Genomic DNA, 27,898 nt, shown 5'->3' on the forward strand with positions numbered 1-27,898 from the left:
GGCGACATATTGCGGCAGTAGATTGGTCTCTTTTTTCTCAGAAACTTGTAGCCAACTTGGCGCCAACAGTTACAAATTCGGAAGTTGACCGCAAGTTGTCGCTAAGTTGGTGGCAACTATCTGACACCAACTTGGTTGGTCTGAAACTGTGGCTATCAGGGTACTTTGGTATTTTTCTCGTTACCTGTCCCGATACCCATCGTTGGACCTTGGTATTAATACATAAACAATGAAATAATAAATTTTAAATAGTCCAATACACTTTTCTGAAATAAATATCAAATTAATACTTAAGAACTAATAATTGCAATATATAAATTATCAAATATGAATAACAATAAATGATATATAGTAAATAACTTAATAAATTAATACAAAAATAGTAAAATTTTAGAGACACACCGAGTGTGGATCTGTTGCCAACTCTAGGCGCAGAGAGGGACGCACACAGGAATAAAATTCGTGTGACAAAATATTCCTTTACTCAACAGATTAATTTATTTGTTTCATATTAGTACAATAATTGTACTTTTGCTCATAAAACGAACAATGTTTCAATAAATTTCAGCATTTTTTTTTATCTTGAAAAATATTAATTATACAATTATCATTTTCATATTAAATTTCTCTTTACAACGAAAACAAAAAAAAACTTAGTTATTAAATTAAATAATTCCTGGCAGAACTTATTTTATTTAAAAAATATTTTAATTAATTAGATAAACTTTATACACATTAAAAATAATTAATCATCGTCTAATCGTTTCCGAACATTTTTATTTCCAAATTTCCTTTTTTTAAACGTCGTAGGAGCAATTTCTTCATCACTGTCCCCAGTAGAGATTCTCGTAACTTTTTTTTCCTCAAACGTTCTTTGAGGTGCCCGGGTTTCCTTAACTACTGGCGTTACTACTTGTATAACCTTTTTCGCAGGTAATTGCAAGTCAACAACTTTGGGAGGCCTAAAAAAATAAATAAAATTTATGTTTCATTTTTATAACCACAGGAACAAAATAACAAGCTAGAACAACAAGTATTATAGCTAGTAAATATATATTTACTTTATTTCAACAGTCGTCCACGGCCCGTAGGGATCGATTCTATCCGGAACACTGTAATCTCTTCTGTAAGGTATCTCTTCTTTCTCCTCTTTAACCTCGCCAGTCTCAGTACTTTCCCCAGCCTTCTGCAACCTCAAAGCTTTATATTTTTCTCGTTCAGCATTAGCGCGTTGCTCTTCTAACGCCTCAGCTTTTTCCTTCGCTTCCTCCTGGTCAATTTGTTGTAACAGTTCTGTCTGAATCGCCTGTTCTCTCGCTTCTTCTTCTTGCTCGGCTATGGTCATGAATCCTTCCTCCGGAGGCTCCCATGACGTTTCTAAAAATCAAGAAAGAAGATAAAATTAAATAAATTAGAATTTAAATCAGATACGCACAAGAAAGATTATTTAAAATTATTATTCACTATAGAAGCGAATAAAGAGACTGAAGGTAATTTTTATTTATTGATTAATTTATTTTTATTTACCATTCGTTTCGACGTGCCAGTAATAAGTATATCCTTCGGGACTGCGTGCTTCATACCAGATTTTCTGGAAACTCTTTTTCTTAACATTATCCTCTTGACCTTTTTTTCCCTTCCGCTTTTCCCGGCTGGATTTATTTTTCCCCTGGGGTTTATTCTCACCGCTACCACTTCCACTTGACATGTTTTTTGGCTGCTGAGGGACACGAGCCCGGTGAAATGTGGTAGGATCACAAAAATCAACATCAGCTGGAAGCTGAAATTAAATTACTTTTCACTTTTTTTCATCAATAGACTGGATTAATTGTTAGAGAGTTAAATTGAAAGATTTCTTTATTAAGTAAAAATAAAATGATTGAAAGTAAACATTTGATCCAGTAAAAGCTCACATTTTTACTTGATTTGTGCCTTGGATTTGTTACTGCTAATACTTCGGGGACTTGATTAGGACTCGTTACCTGAAATTCACAATTTTTATTTGTGTTTTCATGAAATTATTCAAAATATTCTGGATCAACTTACGACAGGTTCGTCAATTCTGTTGCGCTTATTCTTCATTATTTCCTGTGCTGTTATGTCAACCGTGTTTCCTTCGACGTCTTTGACGTAAGCTGCCATAGCGGCCTGAAAAATTATGTGAAATTGAAAATCATTTTCGACAATACATACAGAAAATTTAGTAATAATAATTATTGTGTGACTGAAAAAATTCATAATATATTTATGATATTCTCACGATAAAAGACAGTAAAAATAAAAATAAAATTTAACAACCGAGAGACTGTTTACAGAGTATCCATACAAATGGTCTTTTCAGATTGTAACTATTTGGATTTCTATAGCAAATACTGTTCTCGGTAAAAATGGTTGTTAAACAACACAAATAGATCCTCTACTTTTTGTACGCTTGGCATAAATACATTATTTATTATTCAGAGTTCAAATATGAAAAAGACCTTTCATTAACGAAATATTCTTCAAATAAATTACTTGTTTACCATTAAAATCAATTGAATAACAGAACTGTTGCGTGGACTACAATCATCTATATTATTAAGAGAATAAGCAAAATTTTGTGGCCAGTGTATTTATATGATAAAATAGATTTTTATGGTTAAATTTGGTATCTTTGGAAAAATTTTGACTTTTTGTCTTGTAAACTATTGAGATTTTCAAAGATAAGCTCATCCCGATGTTACACTCATCAAAATCTTTCATTCAAGTACCCACATCATTTTTTCATATATTTACATATATATTATATATGTATACATGAAAAATATATCAAAATACATGTGGGTACTCAAATGAAAGCTCTTGATGATTGTAACATCGGGATGAGCTTATATCTTTAAAAACGTTGATAGTTAAAAAATTAGTGCAATTTAACGTAATTAAGAAGCGATCTTGTATTTTGTGAACTATTGATAATTTTAAAAATATAAGCTCATCCCGATGTTACACTCATCAAGAGCTTTCATTTGAGTATCCACATGCATTTTGATATATTTTTCATATATACATATATATAATATATATAAATATATTAAAAATTGATGTGGGTACTCAAATGAAAGCTCTTGAGTGTAACATCAGGATAAGCTTATATCTTTAAAAATTTTGATAGTTAAAAAATTACAGTGTAATTTAACAAAAGTCATTATTTAATAAAACAAAATTTTATTTATTTATAATTCACAAGTCACGGCAGTCACATAGTGACTGCAAGGTTGCTAGTTAATAGTAATTAGCCAAATTAAAATTTTTTTTTTAGATAAAATTGAGAGGAAAATTTGATTTATTATCAAGAAGTATGTTCATATTTCTCATGAATTTTTTATGATGTTATCTACAAAAAAAAGTAGTAAAATAAAAACTGAGTTGACTCACCTTTTCCATATTTTCAAGATCGCTTTCAAATTTCTTCTGGATCTTGGCTTGCTTGGTACTGTTCTTGTATATGTCTTTAACTCTCTTGCTGACATTTTCCTTGTGTTTTTTACCATTTTCATGGAAGTCAATGCTTGCTCTATTGTCAGCGATCCAACACTTGCAGAAGTCGCAGAATTTCCGACCTTGAGATTGCCAATAGTCCGCCCTGAGGACAAACAAAAGTAGAGTAGGTGAAATTGAATGTATTATACGGGTGTATTACTGCATGCACTTCCGCTCTCAAACGCTTGCTTTTACATCCCTCGAGTCGTTACCGGAAAGACACTTTGTGGTGTATTTCTGACTCTTCTCTATTTATGTGCCATAATATAAATAGATGTGTATCAGAATCCTAACACGTTTACGGTTGGACTACATCTTTGAGGTCTGCATCGATAGATCACACCAATGCAATGAAAAGTAGTTTGCAATTTTAAAAATAGTCCAAGTGTTAGATAAAATGAACATGTGTCGATAGTATAAAAAGTTTCACTTAAGGTATTGCAGGTGTAAATTTTATTGCTTCTACTCACAAAAATAAAACAGGGGGAGAAAATTATGTAGGTAAGCTTAGTGGACTTCCCTATAAGCAATATTGTATTAAATTAAGAATCATAAATACTGAGATTTATGCGGATACTATTAAATTGTAACAGCTGGTGCATCTGCTCACGAAAAATTGTTATCAGTTATGTAAATTTTTCAATAACAAATCGATTTTATAAATTTCGATATTTTTTATACCATCAAAAAAAATATTTATGTGCAATTTTTGTTTTTCAATTAAATTTCATCTGTATTTTTGTAATTAGTCCGCTAAATTAAAGAAAAATATTTTCAATGATAGTTAATACTTTTTTTTATTAAGCGTAACGTCAAAGTAACTAAAAATTTAAATTTACATGTTTAAAAGCTTCAACCGACGATCAAAGCAGCTTTTATTCCAAGCGGCGGTACATTTTATTCCACTTAATTACTGTTTTTAATTTATAACAAATTGAATTAAACTTTCCGTATCGATAACGAAATTCCATTAGGAAACTTTTAGCTCTCATACCATGTTGATGTTGATAAAAACTTTTATTTTCTGATTCTGATTATGATATATAAAAAAAAAAAGTGTCCTTTTTGCATCAGTCTTAATAGTTTGCCTTTTAATTATTAATAATTGCCGCACGTATCTGATGATAATAAATGCCGATGGTAGATATTAATAACATTGCCCACATTACCTTAACCTTCTCGAGTCATTGCGTGTCATTAAAAGATACAATTGTACAATCTCGAAACGAGAAAAATATCTTTTCTATTTTTTTTCAGAAGTATAATTTACGATGAAAATAAAATAATTAATTCAAAGGACAGTGAGTAAGAAAATTATACAACGCCGACGTAATTATAAGGTTTAATACAAGTAAATCCTTTATGACGTAACCGCAATGTATTTAATAATATATTTATTCATAATGTGGTATTCATTGCAACTAATGTCAACGAGTTAATTACATCATTAAGTAGGAAGAAAATAGCATAATAGTGTCATAATAATATGACAAGGCAAACGTAGTTATATGACATTATTGTATTAATACAGAGTATTTCTGTTTGTATTTATATTATTTTTAAAGATATCATTTATCATTATCCTTCAACCGCAAAAACACTTTTAGTCAGCTCCAAAGCTCATATTTCGTGGTTATTATTGTTGTTTTGTTGACTAGATTTTGTGAACTGACTTCAACAACCAGAATTGAATGCTTTATTTAGCGACTCCCTGTCACAAGGGAAAAAGGATATGTGCTACATATGTTTAGGTAATATAATCTGGGATTAGTGTACCGTATGTAAATGTGGGTATTTTAGGATCTGTCATTATTATATCTGCCATTTTTCATTTGTTCTTCACAATGTAATTTTGTTATTTGTCTAGCTGAGTAATTCATGAAACAAGCTTTGTGATATTATGGTAATATACCATAAAGACATCATTAGGACGAGAGAACACGGAACATCGTGCGCCTGGCTATAGCTAGTTTCCATCTACTTGTGTCGCTTGTCGACTCCGTTAACTGCTACATAAGCTTGTTATTTTCGTAATATGCTTTGCTCTAATATCAATTTTTGGAATTAAGACTACCGTTATTTCAGTTTATAAATAATTATTAGTTGTTTTTGATTTAAAACTTGGTATTTATGCAGTTAATTGAATTAAATTATTCATTTTTAATCTGAAAGTAGGTTACAGGAGTTATCGAGGAGTGTTTTAAAAAGTTTTTGATATAAATTTCAATCTTTGTAAGGGAAAAAAAATTTAGGAGAAGAATTTAATTATGAAATAGTTACTTTTATTTTGTATTGGAAATCAAAGACTCCCGGGAATTTATGATAAATTTTTATGGAAAAATTTACGTACAAATCTTTATCAAAGTTATTTTTTAATTTTTAAAACTGGTTAAAAACTTTAATTCTTACTAATTTTTTCAATTTATTTTTATTTTATACTCTGAATTATTAAATACAGTTGCAGCAAGTGTATAAAAAAATTCCATTGCATTATTAACCATCCACAAAAAAATTTCCCAGAGTTTAATCAGAATTGCAGTAAAAAATAATCCGTCAATAATAAATTTATTGTTACTAGCCAAAAAATTTACGGAGAAAAATTGGATTACATGAAGAAACTCAAGTTTATTCAACTTCATTTTATATTTGTTATTTCCGCTGTAGATTTTAGCAAAAAAAATTTTCATTTGAAAAAAAAAATCCACCGAAGATTGCATGATGTATAAATAAAAAAGTTGCTCGTGAGTTTTTAAAAGGTTACGGATGAAAGCAATCTCTGCTATCCAGTAGCTGATAACCGACAGCAACAGGTTTCCACTACGTATAGTGTATATAAAAAGTAAACAATTACAATAGAAGTGATTCTCACTCTATTTTAAATTGAAAAAAAAAAAAAAAAAATAAAACAAATAAAGTTGCCACTTTTGATTGAATAAAAATAAAACAAGAACTTGTAATTCTGAAAAGTTGTAGAGAAGAAATAAAAAAATACTGTCATTGATCACAAAGATGATGCATCGTTAGTGGTCTAGACGGTTTGGTGCAGCCTGATCTACTGGGTATTTATAGTAGTGTTTCTATAAATAGGTGACATTATTAATAGAGCGCGATGTTTGAATATCTGTAATTTGCAACGATTTTCAGCACGTTTACAATTCAATTTCAATTTATCAAATTAAGAGTTTTTTTATTCTATTTTTCCTCTATGAAAAAAGCTAAATATAAGTATAATTTATTCGTCGGTATGAATGGAGTTAATAATTGTCATTATTCACGTCATTCACATTCTGAATAGACTCACCAGCTTTTGTATTTCTATACACAGATTATTACGTGATACAATAAAACTAGAATAAAAATAAGAATTGATTTATTTACAAAACAATAAACAAAAGTATTATCATGCGTTAATTAACGACAATAAAAAAAAATAATAAAGCTTCTATTTATTCGAAATTAATTGCGCAAATTGCCGGGGTGTAATAAAATTTACATGTATGAGAATATAATTTGTAGCTCATCAATCTACTGGAGCTGAAAATTACGAAAATTGCATGGCAATCAATATTCGATCTATCACGTCCTTGCACAACGCTCAAGATGTCTATTTAGGTGTTGTAGCATAGCACACACTCTATATATTTTGGACATGTGTGCAGTAAGCACTATACATTATTCGATCGGATTTTATTACTGTCAGTGAACTTGCAGTCTGTTTGTATACTTTAGAACGAAATGGTTTAGTGCGAACATTTGCGTTTATAATGCAAACGATTTCGTACTCGCAATCCAACTTTAAATCATATTTAAATAGACTTATAGAAGCAGTTTGCTGTCTATTTAATAATTATTATCCACCATATCATGAGTCTATTCTATTTCTCGTAAACTAATTATTTATAAGCTGGCTCTTCAAACTAAATCTCAAATTCTGTCTGGATTAATATCTAATTGCAGCATTTGCCATTACTAATTAAATTTTATCACATCATTTAAATCAAATGACGTCAATCATAGGAATAATTGCTTCCTCTCAGTTTTAAAAATTTTCATAAGATTTTCAAGGTAGAAAATTTTTATTACTCTCTTCAAAATATTTTCTAGATTTTCAAACGAGACAACAAATACGTGGACTTAAAAAAATTAACTTGATTCGAGAGAAAAATTATTGAACCAAGAAAATTATTTTTAAGAGGGTAATTGTCTTGAATCAAGACGAAAAATTCTTGAATCAAGTAAAATTTCTTTAAATCAAGAAAAATTTATTAGTTCAAAAATTTTTCTACTCAAATCAAGATTAAGTTTTTCAAAATTGGTGAACGTCTCTTTTTTCTCATGCAAAAATTTCTCGCAACAAAAATTCTCAGCAATTATACTTTATACAATATTTTCTAAAAGGCTTTATTTCTCATTGTCTAAATTTATTCGGTATTATTTTCTTATACAAAAATTTATTTAAATATTTACAGCTTATGTTTTGGCCTATTTTTAGATAAACACACAAAAACGATTCATTTTTAACATTGATTAAATAGAAATCGACAGATGAAAATATTTATTTAAAAATAGTTATTAAACTATTTGATGAAAATATTTATTTAAAAATAGTTATTAAACTATTTGACTTTTAAAATTTTAATATGACTTGCAATAATATTGTTATGATTCCATTTTTCAAAAAAAAAAGTTAATTTGTCAAATTTTGTGGGATACGACGTATTAGAATGGCAGTATCGATGTGTTGGTCTGATGTTGAATAAACACACACAAAAATCATGATTATACCCCGTTAAAAAATTAAAAATTCGGTTAATATACTTTGAGAAATTTTTGAGTGAGAATTTTTTGCATGAGAAATTTTTGTGTCGAGAAATTATTACGGATTAATAAAGACACAGAGCCTTCAAAATTATACATTTGATTCCAGAACATTTTTTTTTCTGTGTGTAAATATAATGCAAATGATTACTTAGCGAACTATTTATCGAAATACCCGCATTCCTAGCCCACAATGAGCTTTGCAATTCAGAAATCTTCTGCCTAGTTATAATAATCGCACGTACAATGTAGTAAAACAGCTCAAGTGTATTGGTTAAAGTTAATTGAATCTCACATTTGGAATTTATCGCCCAACAGAATGCTCTTACTCTCCTCTAGATCTTATATGAGTGTATACAAGCGTTGTAAACCGTAGTCATTTGCACGTGCCACACGTTCTCTAGTTAATTTACATTTAATTTTTTTTTAATTCCATTGTAAATGACTCTTGTAATAATTTGTTTCTTTTTATTTTTATTTTCTATCCAAAACCTTTATTAATAGTAAGTATATTATACGATCCCAACTCGTGAGAAAGTGACTCCTGCTAATATTGTTGTTGTTATTATTGGAGATCATTCACTGGCACTCCTTTTATTATTTCATCTACCTCTTCATTTCCGCTCTCCAACGTCCTGTTGCTATTCCAATTTCAATTGATCTTGCTGCATGATCGTATATAGATATGAAAGTCGTCTGTCTTTCGATAATCAACTTAATTGTTTTCGAATTGAGTCCGAATTTGATGAAATTAGTTTTCTTTATACAATTACACAAGTTTCGTTCTTGTTAGTTTAGTGTAGGATGTTTCACAGAGAATTATAATTATTTCTACAGTACAAAATTATACACAGCTATTTATTTAATCATGCTGTTAAATATTAAAGAGAAGTAAATATTAAAACTGAAAGGCTTGAGATGTCAAGGATCTTCTGAATTTTTTAAAGCCTAGATGAGAGCTTTTTCGGCAAAGTTCAGTAAAAGTTTGAGTGGTGCTCTTTTAACTAATTAGTTTATTTTCAAACTGTTGAAAAATATATTAATTTATTATTTAATACTCAATAGTAATAAAAGCTTAAAGTGAAAAATTTTTGATTATAAATTAATAAAATAAAAGAGTTGGGTAGAAATAAAAAGACAAATGAATTTTATCAAGAAACATGTTTTGAAATTAGTTTTAGAACACAAGCAGCTTTTTCACGTCAAATATTTTCTTCTAAAAAGAACAAACGATTCTTGAATCAAGAACTGTCAAATATATCTTTAGAACTGTAAGAAAGCTTTTTAGTTGCCAATATAAACAAGACATAGTTTCTTCTACTAAGCTTTTGGGTTTTATATTTTTTTAATATTTGTTACACATGTGTATCAAATCTATATTATTAAGAGAATGAGAAAAATTTTGTGTCCAGGATAGTCACATGATAAAATCGGTTTTTTTAGTTAAAATTTAGTGTCATTGCAAAGGTCTTGACTTGAATTTCTGCCTTTTCAAGGTTTCATATCATTTTCACTGATGGTCAATTTATTATGATTATTTAGACTCCATTCGAAAATGCTCTATTTCTAGATACATAATTAAGAAATCACCTTGTATCTTGTGAACTATTGACATTTTTAAAGATATAAGCTCATCCTGATGTTACACTCATCAAGACCTTTCATTTGAATACCCACATCAATTTCTCATATATATATATATATATATGAAAAATATATAAAAATCCATGTGGGTACTCAAATAAAAGCTCTTGATGAGAGTAATATCTCGAGATGAGCTTATATCTTAAAAAAAATATCAATAATTAAGAAATGACCTTGTATCTTGAGAACTATTGACATTTTTAAAGATATAAGTTCACCCCGATGTTACACTCATCGAGACCTTTCATTTAAGTACCCACATTATTTTTTCATATATTTATATATTTATATATATTATATATATGTATACATGAAAAATATATAAAAATCCATGTGGGTACTCAAATGAAAGCTCTTGATGAGTGTAACATCGGGATGAGCTTATATCTTCAAAATATATATTACATATATATATGTATTTATGAAAAATATGTCAAAAATACATGTGGGTACTTAAATGAAAGGTCTTGATGAGTGTAACATCGGAATGAGCTTATATCTTTAAAAACGTCAATAGTTAAGAAACTAGAGTGCAATTCAACAAAAGCCATTATTTAATAAAGCAAAATTTTATTAATTTATAGTTCACAACTCACGGCAGTCACATAGTGACTGCAAGGTTGCTAGTAATAAATTAACTGAATAACTGAGTTTATATTTTTTTGTTGATTTTTCGTTAGATTTATCATAAATTATTGAACAGAGTAAAACGAAGTAGCACTGTAGTTAAACATATTCATAAAAAAAATTTTTTTGTTCACCAATAATATTTTGATTTGCCCCGAGCGTTTGCAAGAGATATCATGTTTTCCTTTTCCCTAATATGCATACTTCCTTAGCCCCGGGTTTGTTCAACAAAAAGTTCTACTATATTTCAAATAATTTAATTTAACTTCAATATGAACAAACAATAAATGTTTCTATCATAATAATAAAAAAATATTCTTGGTTACGACATCAATGCTAGCGTTTTTATGTTTTTATGCATAAATATACGTAATAACAGTATACTCTCGAGGATTTCATTAATTACATTATCATTAGGCATATTCAATGTCAATGTAAAATTAGAATTTCGCATATGAATCGTTTGCGTGTCGCAGTGGGTCAGAAACTAATTAAAACTAATGCACGCGTCCCAACGATTGATATACGACAGGAAATACGAGTTACAGAAATAAACTCAGTTGGCCCTACATCACACAGTATTCATTTGCGAAACCGGACAGTTCACTAAGCAGTCACAACATACTGAAACACAAATATACACAAAACATATGTACGTGCGCATCCAAATGGTACATGCTCATACTCTGCCATAGAGTAGCTCGTTGATTTCTCTTTAATTTATAGCAAACATCTTCAATAAATTAAACCTTTGTTTTATTTCATGTGTTGTTTTTTTTTTTTTTTTTTTTTTTAATTTAGTAAATCAACATTAAATGGACTATAAAAAAGAAGTTTTACATTTGTTTACGTAAAAACAGCTGAGACGCTTTTTGGCAGTGAATTGTTAAACACAGAGACTTTACGAGCTGACTTTTAGACCAAACACTTCAATGAAAATCTTCAATCTTAATGAAATTTGAATTTTCGACCCGGTTATTTTTTTGGTATAAACAGTAGCCGCGCTGAAGATGCTGGAGAGATTATATATACCATAGTGTATACTTTTGCTTGTGTAATTCAAGTCACAAAAGCTTTCCACCACATTGCCATTGCCAGTCGTGTCTTCAAGTGTAGACTGTTTTAGGAAAGGCTTTTAAATTTAGTCGTTGGAGAAAAATTTTTTTCTTCCTTTCTCATACATAAAATTCATCTATTAAATGTACCGTTGATTATTTTCGTTATCCTCCAAAAAAAGAAAGATTTTTCTTAATTTAATTTAAAAGCAAAAAGGAGGATTTTTTTTCGTGAAAAATGATCGTTAAACTGATTGCTGTAAGGGCAAGAATATAGTTAGTAATATAATAAGATTGACGTAAACGGCGAGCCATTAAAATTAATTGATTTTAAAGTGTAATTTATAAAGTGTTTAACTAAAACCAGGACACTGAGTTTAAATTGTAAACAAAATTTATAATTTTCTATCGAGTACATTTAGACGAGCTGAGGCTATTACACTTGAGGTGAATTGATTAATGATTATCCAGGAGCGCGAACCGATGCAGGTGTCGACGGTTTTATTTATGCATGTACCTTCGACGGTAATTATACTATTATTATTTTTTAAATCTTGTTACTTAATTTTACTCTCAGCGTAAAAAAAAAAGAAAATTAAATTTTCATCTATATTATTAAGAGAATAAGCAAAATTTTGTGGACAGTGTATTTATATGATAAAATGGATTTTTATGGTTAAATTTGGTATCGTTGTAAAATGCTCTATCACTAGATACATAATTAAGAAATGACCTTGTATCTCGTGAACTATTGAGATTTTTAAAGATATGAGCTCATCTCGATGTTACACTCATCAAGACCTTTCATTTGAGTACCCACATCATTTTTTCATATATTTTATATATTTATATATATATGAATATATGAAAAATATATCAAAATGCATGTGGGTACTCAAATGAAAGCTCTTGATAAGTGTAACATTGGAATGAGCTTATATCTTTAAAATGCCAATATTTAAGAAAGTACAGTACAATTTAACATAATTAAGAAATGACCTTGTATCTCGTGAACTATTGACATTTTTAAAGATATGAGCTCATCTCGATGTTACACTCATCAAGACCTTTCATTTGAGTACCCACATCATTTTTTCATATATTTTATATATTTATATATATATGCATATATGAAAAATATATCAAAATGCATGTGGGTACTCAAATGAAAGCTCTTGATAAGTGTAACATTGGAATGAGCTTATATCTTTAAAATGCCAATATTTAAGAAAGTACAGTACAATTTAACATAATTAAGAAATGACCTTGTATCTCGTGAACTATTGACATTTTTAAAGATATGAGCTCATCTCGATGTTACACTCATCAAGACCTTTTATTTAAGTACCCACATCAATTTTTCATATATTTATCTGTATTATATATATGTATATATGAAAAGTATATCAAAAATGCATGTGGGTACTCAAATGAAAGCTCTTGATGATTGTAACATCGGGATGAGCTTATATATTTAAAAACGTCTATATTTAAGAAAGTACAGTGCAATTTAACAAAAGTTATTATTTAATAAAGCAAAATTTTATTTATTTACAGTTCACAAGTCACAGCAGTCACATAGTGACTGCAAGGTTGCTAGTAAAAAATTAAATCTTTAAGTTAATTAGAAGATTAATAATTGAGGAAAATAAATTTTCTAATGTAGAGCAAGACCTTTAAAATAGCAATGACATTAGAGTTAATGAAAAAAAGATAAATTTAAAATAATTTATTATATTCAACGATGCATTAATTATTTACAACAGTAAAATTTATACATCTCAATAAATAACAATGACAAATATATCTGAATTAATTAACATAATAAATAATTAGAGTAATTGACTAGTATTAACTAGATTGGTCCTTCGTGGGAGCTATACAAAGTATACACGATACGCAATGAAAGCATACAAGCTAGGGTCTTAATTATTAGGCTTCTCTTGTTACTTAGTTTCATCGTCATTAGAACATGAGTTAAACCCACATCCCCTACATAAAATACTTGGTTACTTTCCTGAATAAATTACAATCTTTTATCTTTTCACGTTACAAACAACCATTTACATTAAAATCATCCAATATTTAAGTGCAGTAACTTTAATAATTTATTATCAATCAGATAAAATATTTTTAGTAAGAAAAAATAAGTTGAGGTAATATCGATTTACTAAATCCTCCATAACTAAACTAAAACTCACAATATATTGCACTAAATTCTCAATAGTACGCTCGATTTCAAGTTATTTAACATTTAAAATAAATCTTTAACTTTATTCTCTTAGCGTATCAATTCTTATCCGCTCAAATATTTTTATTTTTATCTGAATTTCAAAAGTTCAACTTCATTTTTTGAATCAGATATAAATATTTACATTTACTTCGAAAAAAGTTTATAAATTTTAAACTTGAATAATTATTTATTCAGAAATAAAATAATTTTTTATTTTAAAGCATAATTATAATATCACAGTCATACATTTTATATACAGAACACATTTACTTCAGCTTGGCTTTGAAAATAGTTTTCAAAACTTTAAAGATAAGATAAAACCTTGTGATAAAAGTCATTCGCTATATTTTAATATATATATATATATATATATATGTTCATTCCTTTTAATCACACTTTTGCATTAATTTTTAAACAAAAGAAAAGAGCTTGAATAATTATTCACCGTGAATTACAAAAAGGAGGATTAAGATATGTTTTATCATAAAATTTGGCAAGATTAAACGAAAGTAAATTAATGAAGACGTAAAGTTGATATATTGCCAAAAAATAACCACTTGGATATTTTATTCAACTAATTTTTATCTAACGTTAATAGAGATCATGATTTTTTTTAATTTCTCCATCAATTAAATCGATAACAATCAAATATATAAAAAACTTTTAAAAAAAAAAGGTTCACTTGAGCCAAGAAAATATTTTTCTTCCTAATTATTTTCTTGAGCGAAAAAAAAATTTTTTTCGACAAGAAATTTCACTTATTCCAACAAAATTAATTCTCTTGCTTTAAGAAATACGTATCTTGATCCAAGAAAATTTATTTAAGCCAAGAAAATCTTGTTGTTTTGAGAAAATTCAGCTTCTTGCTCCAAAAAATTTAGTTCTTGATAGAAGTAAATTTTCTTGTCTTGAGAAAATTTCTCTCTTGCTCCAAAAAATTAAATATAAAGATAAAAGTAAATTTTCATTAATATTTTTATTGATTAACTTGTCAAATGGGAAAATCAAATAATATTGAATTTTTTTTTTTCATTCAATATGCATAATTTCACGCAAAAATAATATAAAATGGGTATCAAATATTCAAGAGAAAAATTTTCTCAAGGTGAGAAAATTTTTTTCTCAGCTAAAATAAGTGGCGCTGCTTCCCTAAAGTATCTAAAAATCTTGATCAAATATAAAAATTTGTTGCATCAAGTATTTATGATAATTTGAATTAAGAAAAAATTACTTCTACCAAGAATATAATTTCAAGAAAAATTTTTACTTCGGACAAAACAACTTCGGTCTTCCTTCAGGCACCCGAAAATTTTCTTGAGCCAAGAATTTTGTTCTCCAGTCAAGAAATTTTTCTTTCTGTGTAACAAATAGTCGCCAAAAAAATTCTCAACTTGCGGATGGATTTCTTTGTTTAGTAAGCTCGAGCAAAATAGGATAATGAAGATCGGCTGAGTATTCATGATTATGCTGTAATAGCTCAAGATGTCTTGACCATACTTGACTATCGTACAATTCCATCTGTCTAGCTAAGAATCCGCGTTTGACTGCCGCTTCAGCGAATTTCTGGAATGTCGTACCGCGCTTAGGTGCCATCATCAGTGCAATTCCATCGTCTGCAAGCCAACCGTAAATTGTTTCAATAAGATCAAGTCGCACGTCATCGAAAAATAAACAATCTGCGCTGAGTATCACATCGTAAAGGCCCTCTGTTCTACGTGAATCGTCGCCACTTTCCAAACACCATGTTGTCTAAAAAATAACAACCAAAAACACAAGAAAGATTTAGATTTAAAGGTCTTATTGACATTAGAGCTTTAAAGATTACACTCTAGGCTTCTGTAATCCAGTTGGCTTCTGTTTTTATAATATCAATCATGTTAGTTAGCATTATGTTAGAAATTATGTCGCAATGATGTCGAAATAACCCAAGTCCACGGCAATTATTTTAAATTTATTAGAATATATGCAATATGCATAAACCCTCCTCCTCATTTATTTATTTATTTGTTTGTTCGTTGTTGAAGTAAAAAAATAAAATAAAACTGTGGTAAATTGTTAAATCCTGATAGTTTAGTGCCAACAAAATTACAATGCAGAGGAAAACAATTCATATATATTTATGGATGGATGTATGGATGTACCTGAACTCGATTGCCGTTGGCAGATTGTCTAAGTAAAGCAGCTGCCCTGGCCCACTGCACCACACCGCATTTTACAAAGTCTTCCATGTTGTTTCTGGCAACTATACACCTTACGTTGTCTACACTAGTGACGTTGCCGTCAGTAAGTGTTACACCAGCGGGTCCACAATATTTGGCAACAAACACACCCGCAAGACAACTCATACCACCTCCCAACTCTAATACAATTTTATCCCGGCAAATATTTTGATTGTTCAATAAATAATAAGCCAAACACTCTTCAGACGGCCATACACACACGTTACCGGTGTTATTAAAACCAATAAGCTCATTTGCTGTGAAGGTCTTGTTGATTCGTCGTACTTGAGCAATGAACAGTTCGTTTTCAATTACACAACTGTACTCATACCAGGATGACTCTGGATCTACTGGTGCATTTTCTAATAACGTTGGATTAACCAATCCGAATGAGGTGAAACGACGGACTGAGATTTCTTCTTCAGCTGGATTTAATTGCTCTGACGAGTGAGTTAATGCTCGCGCTAATAATCTCCACCTTCTTTGCGCCATCGTTGTCTTTTTTATTTCATCAGTGTCTTCCGTTTTTTTCAACCCTAGTTTTTTCGATGCCATAATTACATTTGTTTTGTTCTATTTTTTTCCTGATAAAATTTATTTACTAGTCCTCATACTTCGTATTTTCGGTTTAAAACTAGTCACTTGTTTGCTTGCACTTCTTTTGTTAATATCGATTGAAGAAACCCATGTTGTGGTCGCACAATAGGATTTAGTTTCCACATTTTATCAAATTATACACAACAACAACAAAAATATTAACGTCAGAAGACAACTTGGATTTTAATAATATTGTTAGTGAGCTTTAGTTTTGCATGAAGCTCAGCTTAAACTGCTTAGCTGTTTACACGGGATTTAATTTTATTGTATTTATCCATGTTGTGGTCACGAGCGAAACATGTATGATAACAGCCACAAAATGAGAATGAATGGACAGCGTATGTAGGAAGTGTACTGAGATATATGAAAGACTAAAAGCACTAAGCTAATGTAACTTCTAACTCGCGCCACGCGGATACACCGGTGTTAAGATGCTTCTGCGATTGCGCTAAAACCTCTACCACCTCTTCGTGTTGTAGGTGCATACATATATTACTGGTATTGGTACTTATATCTACATCTATATATATATATTTATGTCATCTGTCAGTTTCATTTATTTGCTTTTTAAATGTACAGATCAACCTGTGTCGTCAACCCTCGTAATAACAAATATTATGTTTCTCATTTTATAAATAAACTTTCCTTGTTATTGTTTCGGTAATTTTTTTATTACTCTAACGTTCATTCGATTTTGTTTATAGTCATCATAATAACAGAAAAATGAGGGTATGATTTATGATATCATATTTTTTCTCCTCCAGAAGCTTGATAGCCGAGTATTGTATTGATTTTCGATTTGAAGTGTATTAATCGATTAATGGATTGACAAAAGATGCATTTAGTAGGAAGAATGGTGAAAAAGGTTCCTGAGTTGACACCCAGGAAATTGAAGAACTTTTTCTCGGGCTTTTTTCGTCTGTCATATGACAGAAGAACTGACGATTAATGGTGATCCATGTCCTGTTCATTGAACATGAGAATGATTAAGTGACCAGGCTTTATTACTCAATAAACATTTTCTTGTTGTGTTTTTAAAAGTCTTTATCATTTTCTGTTATAAAACTTGTCTACTTATCATCATTTCCATTTATTTATTTATCATTTTGAATAAATAAAAATGAAAAGAAAATAATAATTCGATTATATACTAAGTAAACTTTAAAAAGAACAAATACATGGATTCATTCTTTATTTGGATCGGAAAGTATCTCAACAATAATAAAAGTTATAAAACAATAATTTCCTCAAATAAAATATTAAACTTTGTATTTCTTTCTTTTATAATGACTAAGATTTTTATAACCCATTTTTTTCTGTGAATATTATTCACGATATCATGCATAAGCTTTGAATTTAAATTTTCTTGGAAAACTACGATACATAAAATAAAATTGGGAGTATACATAAGTAATTTTATGTCGTGAATAAAATTTTTTAAAGCCTGAAATTAATAGTTTAAACATAAAAAAAGTTTGAATTGTAAAGTGACGAGCAAGAGGTCCAAAAAAAAATTCAAAACTACATTTCGCGTAGAACTACTATAACAATACTTGCATTGCTAATCCAACATTTAGTTTGCTCGCCTATCCGCATCACGAGACATATATATCCATGCTCAGTGCTCAGTGGACATATATAAGCATACTTACAGTTATAATAACGACAGGTACGGCGTGAAATCTAGCGAGGGACAGATTTTCTCATGTTTATAAAATCCATTAGAGTACATTATAAATGTCACTCTGTAAAATATTGCCATGTATAAGAAAACAATAATTTTTTTATTCACACTTGTCAGGATAAAATGAAATATTATTTTCTCATATAAATAATTCATGTATAATCGATGTATACGGGTTTAAATGGACTGTCATGTGAAAAAGACATCTGACAGTTTAATAAACAGATATATTTGTCGAACTGGTTTCTCAAGTGAATTATAGACGTCGATAATCTATTTCTATAAACTTCGCTTTTAAAAACAATAAAAAGTAACAATTTAATTCGGAGAAAAAAAAAACTTCAATCTTCTTTAATTGCACGGAAAAAAGTAAACTGTACATAGTAAAAAATTTTACGTCATTGCGTCAAAAAACTTAATGTTAAATATTTTTGTGTTAAATATTTAATACTTTTATGTGTAAATTTAACATGTATTCTGTTAAATCAACACAAAAAAGTGTTAAATATTTAACATAAAAATTTTTAACACAAAATTTTTTGACGCAATGACGCAAAATTTTTTACTGTGTAAAATTCACTCGGATTGCGGTTAATTTTTATAGTTTCAAACATTACAGCGGACATCGGGATGGCACTATAAAGCCACAATTTATAATTTAATATCGAAAATAAGTGATTAGTAACTGTCACTATAGTAAATAACGACTCGCTCATCTTAAAAAATTACAGTTTTAAACAGTAAAAATTGCGGTTTCAATTATATAGTTTATACTATGAGAAGGGGAAGGTATTACACTCAGAAAATTTAACATTTGAAACAGTAAAAATTCTACTCTTAAAATATATATTTTACCAATCCAAACAAATTAATAATTATAGTTTGATTTTTAGCGTTGCGTTTAAAATTTACCATTTTACTTTGTAAATATTGACGTTGCTTGTATAAAAATTTAGTAATTGTATTTTATACTTTTTACATATCATGCGATCATTTTTTAGATACGAAATGATAAATATCAAAGTCAAAATTCTTAATTATTATACTTTAACATTTTAGACTTTCATATAACGAATATTACTGTTTGAAATTATATTTTCTTTCATAAAAATAATAAATTATAGCATTTAGATTTTTACTGTTTGAAATGGTAATTTTTAGCAGTTGATCATTACTTATTATAAATCGACAATTATTTATTACAGTTTACTTTTTTCCGTGTAATACATCATAAATTTATAAAATTGTCATATCCTGTATATTTATATTAAACATGTATGTATATTGTATAATTTGCCATCAGGCCTGAGCTTTGGCATAATTGAATAAATCTATGACAAAAAAAAAAATAATCTAATAATTTAATTCGGAGAGAATTAAAAAAAAATTTCAAACTTCTTTAATTGTGAAAAAATAGTATATTGTGTGACTAGGGATGAAACAAAACGATTTCAGACCAGAGTGAAGTAGCCTGCCCGAGCGAAGCGAGGGCTGGCATCACTCGGTCTGAAATCGTGTTTCATCCCGCGTCACACATTATATTTTTCATATAAGTTGCATTAAAAATGCTAGTTTCAATGTCTGGAGCCAACCAGAACTAGATAGTTTCAGACGAATAGCGAAAATACCATTTTATTATAAAACTTATAATAAAATAGAAAGTAATAGTTTATTTTTTATCGAACATTATTCGTAAATTGAATAGTTTTCTTTTGTCATTCTTATTTATGCTTAATAACAGAATTATAATATGTCAGTACAGTTAACGGTTAGAATGACAATTATAAAGGTATAAAATAAACAAACAATTGATAGGATTGAAAATAAAGCTGCAACTTCACCTCGCGGACAGAAAATCGTCATTTTCTGTCCGCCGGGAAGAAATAATTGATTCCTGCCCGGCACAGTCGCATTGGTTTGAAATTGTTTAGTTTCGGTTGGTTCAACAGTCATTGAAACTCGCATTTTCAATGAAGGTTATATGAAAAAATTTTTTCGTTGCCTATTAATTTAATCGGTATTGGAAAAAAAATCTCCGACTGCTCTGGCACGTAATATTCCTTTAATCTTATTTGTCTTATTCCATTGCGGAGTTTCCTGGCATAGAATGAAATAGAAGTGGGGTCGACGCATTGCGTCTATACTAACAAGCAAGCACATGAAGCCTGCCAAACGCAATTCCGGTACTTTTTCACGTATTGTCAACATATTTCATCTGGATGTGACTATTATGCCTACAGGCGTTTATTTTAAAAAATATAAAATGCTATAAAGATGACAAAGCCAATAAAAAAAGTGCTTTGGCACTTAGCAAGTGTAATAGCTGTCTCGGGAGTAATATTTAATAACGCCTCTTCTCTCCACATATTACATTACATCAGATTACACTGAATACAGTACATATAATAAAATGTTAAACGCAAGAGTAAGAGTAAGATGTAAGAGCTTCCCGATTTGCCAATGATATTATCGTGGATATATAGAGGAGAGGCGCCAAGCATCTCAGAAACGTTTATTAAGAATCAGGAGCTACTTGCTCGTGAACAATAAATATGTCTTAAGAGCCAAGATTTTCCCAATAAAACACTAGTTTAACAACTCAAATCCTTCAGTAAGTTTAACGGCGAGTGTAACTGGTCATTTTTATTGAATTAGTAAGATTTTTTCTTTTTATACCAGATTTTATTTTACATTTCTTCTTTTATAGTCCAATTAAGTTTTGCCTTCCTAACTACTTACGCTAATTTGTAATTTTTAATTTATAATTAGCTTCTTTCAATTAAAAACTTTTTACTTAATCAGGATTTTTAATTGTTGTTTTGATGACATGATAAATAAATATCAATATTATTTATTGAATTTATTATAAGCACGCAGCTACACTGAGAGAAAAATATGGTCAACTGAACTAGGAAAATCTAGTTAAATAGTATCACCACTATTTAATTGCAGTTCTTGTACCTAACATTATTTATTATATTGAACCTCAGTAGATAGTTACTTAAACTATTTTCAGTTAAATATCAGCTTAATAGCCATCTTGATTAAGTTTAACTCAGAAAACAGAAAAAATAATTCAGATAGCTTGGACCGGGAATCGAACTCGGATCTTTTGGTTACGCACTAAGGGCTCTTCCAGTTTAGCTATCTGAGACGTCGTCCGTAAAAACCTTTCAGTCACCTAATAACTTTTTGTTTAACGCGATAACAAAAACATATTTATTAAAATATAGTCGATATAACTATTTATCAATAGTTACTTAAACTAATGCATAGTTTAAGTAACTACAAAAAAAAAGTTCAGAAAACTATATTTTCATAATTGTGATGTTATAATTCAGTTAACTATGCACTTTTCTCTCAGTGTATTCAATTTATATAAAACCTGTTTGTATAATAAGCTACGTGGTTATTATTAATCAAATTTAATATTTATGATGAATGACGGAACATAATGAGTATGATTTGTTATTTATTCAACAGGAAAATTATTTCCTAGTAAATTAAAAAATACTTTTTTTATGTTTCAGTACTTGCCATGAAAATTTAAATCCCTACTCTCTGCTCAAACTTGACTATATGGTTTATCACCACATCTGTCAGGTAAGGATTTAATAATTTTTATAATGAATTAGATAATAAATAATTTAAATCTTTTTGGTAGTTTTTTATTTTTTGCACGACTCATGATGCGAAATATTTCGGCAACTATTTTTATTATTATAGTCTTGTTAGTTCACGGAATCAAGATATTTTGCATACTATTGTCAAGATAATTTAATGGAGATTAATTTGACTCTTTTCAAAAATTAATTTAGTAAAATAGAAATGAAAAGAAACATGAAAATAAGTCCAAAAACTTTCCTGTCCGTCATGTATGAAACTCTGAAAACACTGTAACTTGCGAAAAAATGCATTAATTGAGTTGAATTTTTTTTTTTTTTTAATTCTTTGGGAGAATTGTAGGTCACCCAATGCGAATGGCTAAGTAATTCAGTGTCATTTATGCACAATTAATAAATTAAAACATAAACCATCAGAAGACTGTATATCTATATATATTGTGAACATTTATCCCACTAGAGGCTCTTGCGCATTATCGTGCTATTTTAGCTGTTTTATAAATTTTTTTTCACATTCTTTATTTTATTAATATTTCACACTGATAGAAGGATTTATTTGTATTAAATAATATTTTTTAATAATTAATAAATCATTTATTAGAGACCACTTTTAGTATTAAATAAATATTTTATAGTATTTAAAATTATTTGTTTGTATTTGATAAATCTTATATTCATTTATTAAATATAAAAAAAAAAACGTAAGGGTACTTGTAAAGGTCAATACGACATTCCAGAATTTACAATGTTTTCTTTGAGGGTCGCGTTACATGAAATTCGCACTAGGGCTCGTATAAATGCGACATAAGCTCACATTGCGACTATTTGATTTACATGACTCGCTTTTTACATTGCAGTTTCAATTTTTTATTAAAATTTTACGAGAAAGAAAGTTTTTATTACGTAAAATCCCGATTGAACTGGTTTGGAAAGAAAAGCTGGCGACTATTTAAAAATAATATTGATATTCAATTTTTTGCAGCCTGATAAAAAATATTAAAATATACTTTTCCAATATTTTAGATTTTATTAAAAGTGTATGTCACGCTTGTGATAGATTAGAAGTGTTATTTTTAGAGCGATCGCAAATAATGAATATTCAAAAATTATTCTGATATTTAAATACACTAAAATTGAATAATTGATTTATTTAAATGCAAAAAAATGTTTATTTTTGCAGCTATTACTTATTAATATAGTTTTCAAAGTCAGTGACCGTGAAAAAAAAATTGTGACAGTAAAAAATTAAAGATATAATTTGGAACTTATTAAATTCTGAGATTAATTGAATAAATGATTCAAGAGATTATTGCAGAGTATAACTTTTTTAAAACTAAATTTAACTTTTGACTGATTGGATTTAAGATTCAATCATTTGTTAATCTCGATAAATCGTCTTCGTGGATTAAAAATCAGTTTTTTTTAAATTGATCGTAAAAAAAAGGTTTAATTTATTAGACATGCGAGGTCAAAGAGCTCTCGTAGATCGTCAAGCTCCAAGTTGACATTTTTTTTTGATAAATTTATAAGAAATCTGAGGGTTCGTTGAGTGACGGGTTGAAAATAAATTTTAAAATCTATTACTGAGTTTTAGTTTTATAAATAAAAATAGGACATTGTTAAATTACATCAGAGTTATTGAATTAATAAAAACAAAAGCGGAACTTATGAATGAAAAATATTGGATAGTATTTAATATTTTCATTGATTATTGAAAAATTCTTACTCTTTTTGTGAGTACCGAAATAAACGATGAAAATGAAATTAGCCGATATTTAAAAATTTTCATAATTTATTTTGTTGAAAAATAATTTTAAAAAAATTAAAACAAAAATTTTCACATGTAGAAAATTTAAAAAATTATACGTGGAATTTTTTAAACATAGTTTTCTAGTTCTTATTTTTATTAATAAAAAAAATCAAAAATTTTTGAGTGTCGGCTAACTTAATTTTCATAAATAAACTCATGGTTTATGATCTTGAAAATGCAATTAACTTAATCCAATTTTCATTCAGCTGATACTAGTTTTTTTTTATATAAATATTAGCTGTTACCCGCTCGCTTCGCTGAGCGCTTTATAGAATTGCATTTTTAGATCTAGACTTCAAGTTATTGCAAGTCTTATAAGTGAAGTTGAAATCTGTTTAGCTTCAATTGCGAACAATTTTTCTGTTATTTTAAATTTTTTCAGTGACATTAATTTTTTATAGAAAATAAATTTAACATGTTTTTTATGAATTCTATTTAAATAAGTAGCCAAATTTATTTTTCACATACTTAGTGTTTGGAAAATGCATTCATTTTAATCTGTTACATTCCCTTAATCCCGCAATAAGAACAATTTATAAGTTATTTAATCAGTAAAAATAACATGTATGGAAAATTGTTAGTCCGTTGACTAAATTACTACATGTAATGTTAAGTTTTGGAAACTTTACAATGACTTTTTTCCCGCTGCTAAAGAGACGTTTGTTGTAAGAAAATTTTAAGTAAATGTTATTGAAACTCAATAGACATGGTCTAAATTTCATGTTTCAAAAACTTCTAGTTTATAAACAACATTTTTAGTAGATTTCATAGAAATCTAACTATTTGATTTCATAGAACCAAACACACAATCAGCATATAAATATAAAATTCCTACACTTAGTTCACCAGACATAATTAGCTTCTTTCTTAAACTTTTTTTAAATGACGTTAAATCAATCAAATATTATAAAGGTTATCTAATAAAAACAAAAGAAAATCGTATTAAAAACAAATGAATGAAAAATGAGAGTCTTTTGTTTTTATCAGCGGGAAAAAATGTATATAAAAGTAAATCGTAAGAAAAATGAGAAAGGGTTGATAAAATTCAATAAATAAGTAGAATATAACCATCTACGAAAAATTCTATGTTGAATGGTAGCAGTCCCATCCCGATAGCTTCAGCCGTTCTTGAGTTATAAATAGTCTACACTGATAGAAGGATTTATTTGTATTAAAAAAATATTTGTTAATAGTTAACAAATCATTTATTAGAGACCATTTTTTAGTATCAAACAAATATTTCTTAGTATTTAAAATGATTTGTTTGTATTTAATAAATCAGATATTCATTTATTAAATATTAATAAATCTTTTTAAATACTAAGAAATATTTGTTAAGGACTAAAAAGTGGTCTCTAATAAATGATTTGTTAAATATTAACAAATATTTTTAACTATAAACAAATCCTTCTATCAGTGTAACTAACACGACTTTCTTTTATATATATATATATATATATATATATATATAGATAAAAGCAATAATGCAATGCTGTTATTTCGTGTGCTTAAAGGTAAAAGGGCTTATAGCTAAGGGTTAATAGGGATTTGTGCTGAAAGGGCGTATAAAAAATTTTTTTTTTGCCATTCGGTTTGAAATTCTCTGAAACGTAAAAATTTGTGAAAAAAAAAATTTAGTATCCTAAAGCTGAAAGGGCGTATATCTCAAGACATACACCCTTTCAGCTTTAAGAAAAGTACTACTTAAGGGGGCGTCCATTAATTACGTGAGGTGTTCTAGGGGGGGAGTGGATCATGCTAAATCTTACCAAATCTCACTTAGGGGGAAGGGGGGGGGGATCAACAAATATCACGTAATTTTTTCTCTAGCAGAAAACAGTGTAAAATTGCGTGAAAAAGTATTTCTATAATAAAATATGGCCAAATTTGACACAATAGTGTTTGTCGTATTCGTCTGAACCCTGCAAAGCAGCAAAGTAGCGCTCGATTGTTTAATTTGATTATTGATCGATAGGATTCACTAATTTTTTAGGTATAGATTTCTTTAGAAATCTATCGGTGGTAGCCGGTCTCATGTCGTAATTTTAATACAATTTTGTCATAATATGTTTAATTATCTTCAATTTAAACTATTGTTCGTCGACTTTTAATACTTTTTCCAATTTATTTCGAAGTTGAGAAAATTCAAAAAAAATCAATAATAAATTAAATTTTAGTTTTTATCATCAAATGACTTTTATATGTAAAAAATCCTATTTTTTAGGTAGATGTCTTTAAATATCTATTTGCTGTAGTCAGTCTCATATCGTTATTTGCAAAAATATAATAAAAAAATGAATTTTAGGACATTACGGCCTTTTAATAACGTGTTTTTTTCAATATTCAAACAAGAAATCTACCTATCCATGTCGGGTGTAGCCGAATGGCACTTTTTTTCTCAATAATCCAACCCGTTTACAGCCAAAACATAAATTTTGAATAATCTCGCGTGAGATTAGGGGAGGGGGGAGGGAGTTGAGGAAAATCTTACGAAATCTCATCAAGGGGGGAGGGGGGGTTCAAAAATTCTCAAAAATGCCTCACGTAATTTATGGACGCCCCCTAAAGGTAAAAAGGCGAATAAAAAAAATTGTAATTTTGATTCCAAATGTTGAATAATAGTTTCACAAGACAAGTTATACTAAAATCAAAAATTTACATTCTAAATTACTAAAGTATCTAATATGTTACCATTGAAAAAATTAGCTTTCAAATATTGCTCATTGATTCTATTGTTGTTCTCATTCTTATAAATAGTACAGTACTATTAAATTTTGCAACTATGTTATTAAATCATTCAAAATTATTAACTTCCTTAAAATATGATGATGTTAGTCTTATATATTTAATATTGTTATACGTGTACTTTATTATAAAAATTATGTATATTATTGTCATTCGGCTAGTTTGTCTTGACATAAAAATTGAATAAATAAATAAAATAACAGCCTCATATACCAAGTGAAGATATAAAAAAATAGAAAATAAATTAATCAAAAACAAATTACGTAAAAATTAAGTAATTAATTTAAAGTAAATACTACGTAAATAATTAAGTCACGCGTACTTTATTGTTTTTTGAATATATTTTCTTTTTTAACTTTAAAAAATTGTAAAGTTGAGATTTTACGCCGCTACTACCACAGAAAGTTTTTTTTCACATTTTTAAACTACGAATATGTTTTTTTGTAAACTGGCCGAAAAAAAAATTATGCACCATTTCACCTTTAGATCACCAAAATTTCGAATTCTTAAAAGTAAAAAGGCGTATAATTAAAGACATACGCCCTTTTACCTTTGTAATTTTTTTTTTCAATTTTAAGCGTAGAATGTGTCTACTACTCGATTGGCAAAAAAAAAGTTATACGCCCTTTTACCTTTGCAAAGGTAAAAGGGCGCATAAATTTTTATAAGCCCTTTTACCTTTAGGCACGCGATTTATTTCGACTCTTTAATTGTTCAAAAAACATTAAAAAGTGTAAATACACTTTTAAAATGTCGCAAGAATAGAAACAAAATCCCTAAATTTAAAAAAATTAAACCACACGCGGGTCGTAAATAAGAATACATTAACTCGAGTTATTTACTTATATCTACACCAAAATAATGTGACATACAGTGCATTATTTACAAGCTAATTTTCATTTTAATTTAGAGCAGAAGTATTTTTTTTTTAATTTTAAAAAATATCATATTTAATTACTATGACACTAAAGTTAGCCGACGTTTTAAAATTTTTAATTTTTTTTTATTTATTAAATTGGAACAAAAAAATATTTTTTAAAAATTGCACTCAAGTTTTTTACAAATGAAATTTTTTTTTCTCATCCTTGTTTAATAAAAAAAATTATTAAAATTTTTAGATGTCGGCTAACTCAATTTTAATTTAATTACTTACATTTTTTTGAAGAAAAATCGATGATTTTTATTTTAAAATTGTCTTTGGTTTACAATTTTAGTAAACAACACTCTTAACCTCAAAGATATAAATTTATACAAATTATAATTATTTGTGTAAAATACTAATATTTTACTTTAAATACTAATATTTAGAATTAAAAAATTTTTC

The 27,898-nt window shown here is 28.3% G+C and overlaps 2 protein-coding genes across 4 annotated transcripts; both read right to left on the reverse strand.

Annotated features, from left to right (window-relative positions):
- Positions 1–721: 721 nt before the first annotated feature.
- Positions 722–27,857, reverse strand: LOC123275145 (WW domain-binding protein 4-like). 3 transcript variants are annotated; one of them, XM_044743077.1, is made up of 8 exons: positions 14,558–14,571; positions 6,804–6,806; positions 3,415–3,622; positions 2,047–2,148; positions 1,914–1,982; positions 1,528–1,780; positions 1,062–1,377; positions 723–962 (listed from the first exon to the last, which is right to left on the reverse strand). In XM_044743077.1, coding segments are annotated over exons 2-8 (1,167 nt in total). In that variant the 5' UTR covers position 6,806; positions 14,558–14,571; the 3' UTR covers positions 723–745. The 3 variants fall into 3 exon arrangements, with proteins under 3 accessions (XP_044599010.1, XP_044599012.1, XP_044599011.1); XM_044743075.1 differs by lacking the exons at positions 6,804–6,806; positions 14,558–14,571 and adding an exon at positions 4,689–4,732 and having other exon boundaries at positions 722–962; XM_044743076.1 differs by lacking the exons at positions 6,804–6,806; positions 14,558–14,571 and adding an exon at positions 27,728–27,857.
- On the reverse strand, positions 15,210–17,114 carry LOC123275147 (calmodulin-lysine N-methyltransferase). The gene is made up of 2 exons (XM_044743078.1): positions 16,038–17,114; positions 15,210–15,645 (listed from the first exon to the last, which is right to left on the reverse strand). The coding sequence occupies exons 1-2, from the start codon at positions 16,668–16,670 to the stop codon at positions 15,283–15,285; spliced, it is 996 nt and encodes a 331-aa protein (XP_044599013.1). The 5' UTR covers positions 16,671–17,114; the 3' UTR covers positions 15,210–15,282.
- Positions 27,858–27,898: the final 41 nt, after the last annotated feature.

Source organism: Cotesia glomerata, linkage group LG1 (genome assembly GCF_020080835.1).
Source record: "Cotesia glomerata isolate CgM1 linkage group LG1, MPM_Cglom_v2.3, whole genome shotgun sequence".
In the NCBI taxonomy this organism is placed as follows: Eukaryota; Metazoa; Arthropoda; class Insecta; order Hymenoptera; family Braconidae; genus Cotesia; species Cotesia glomerata.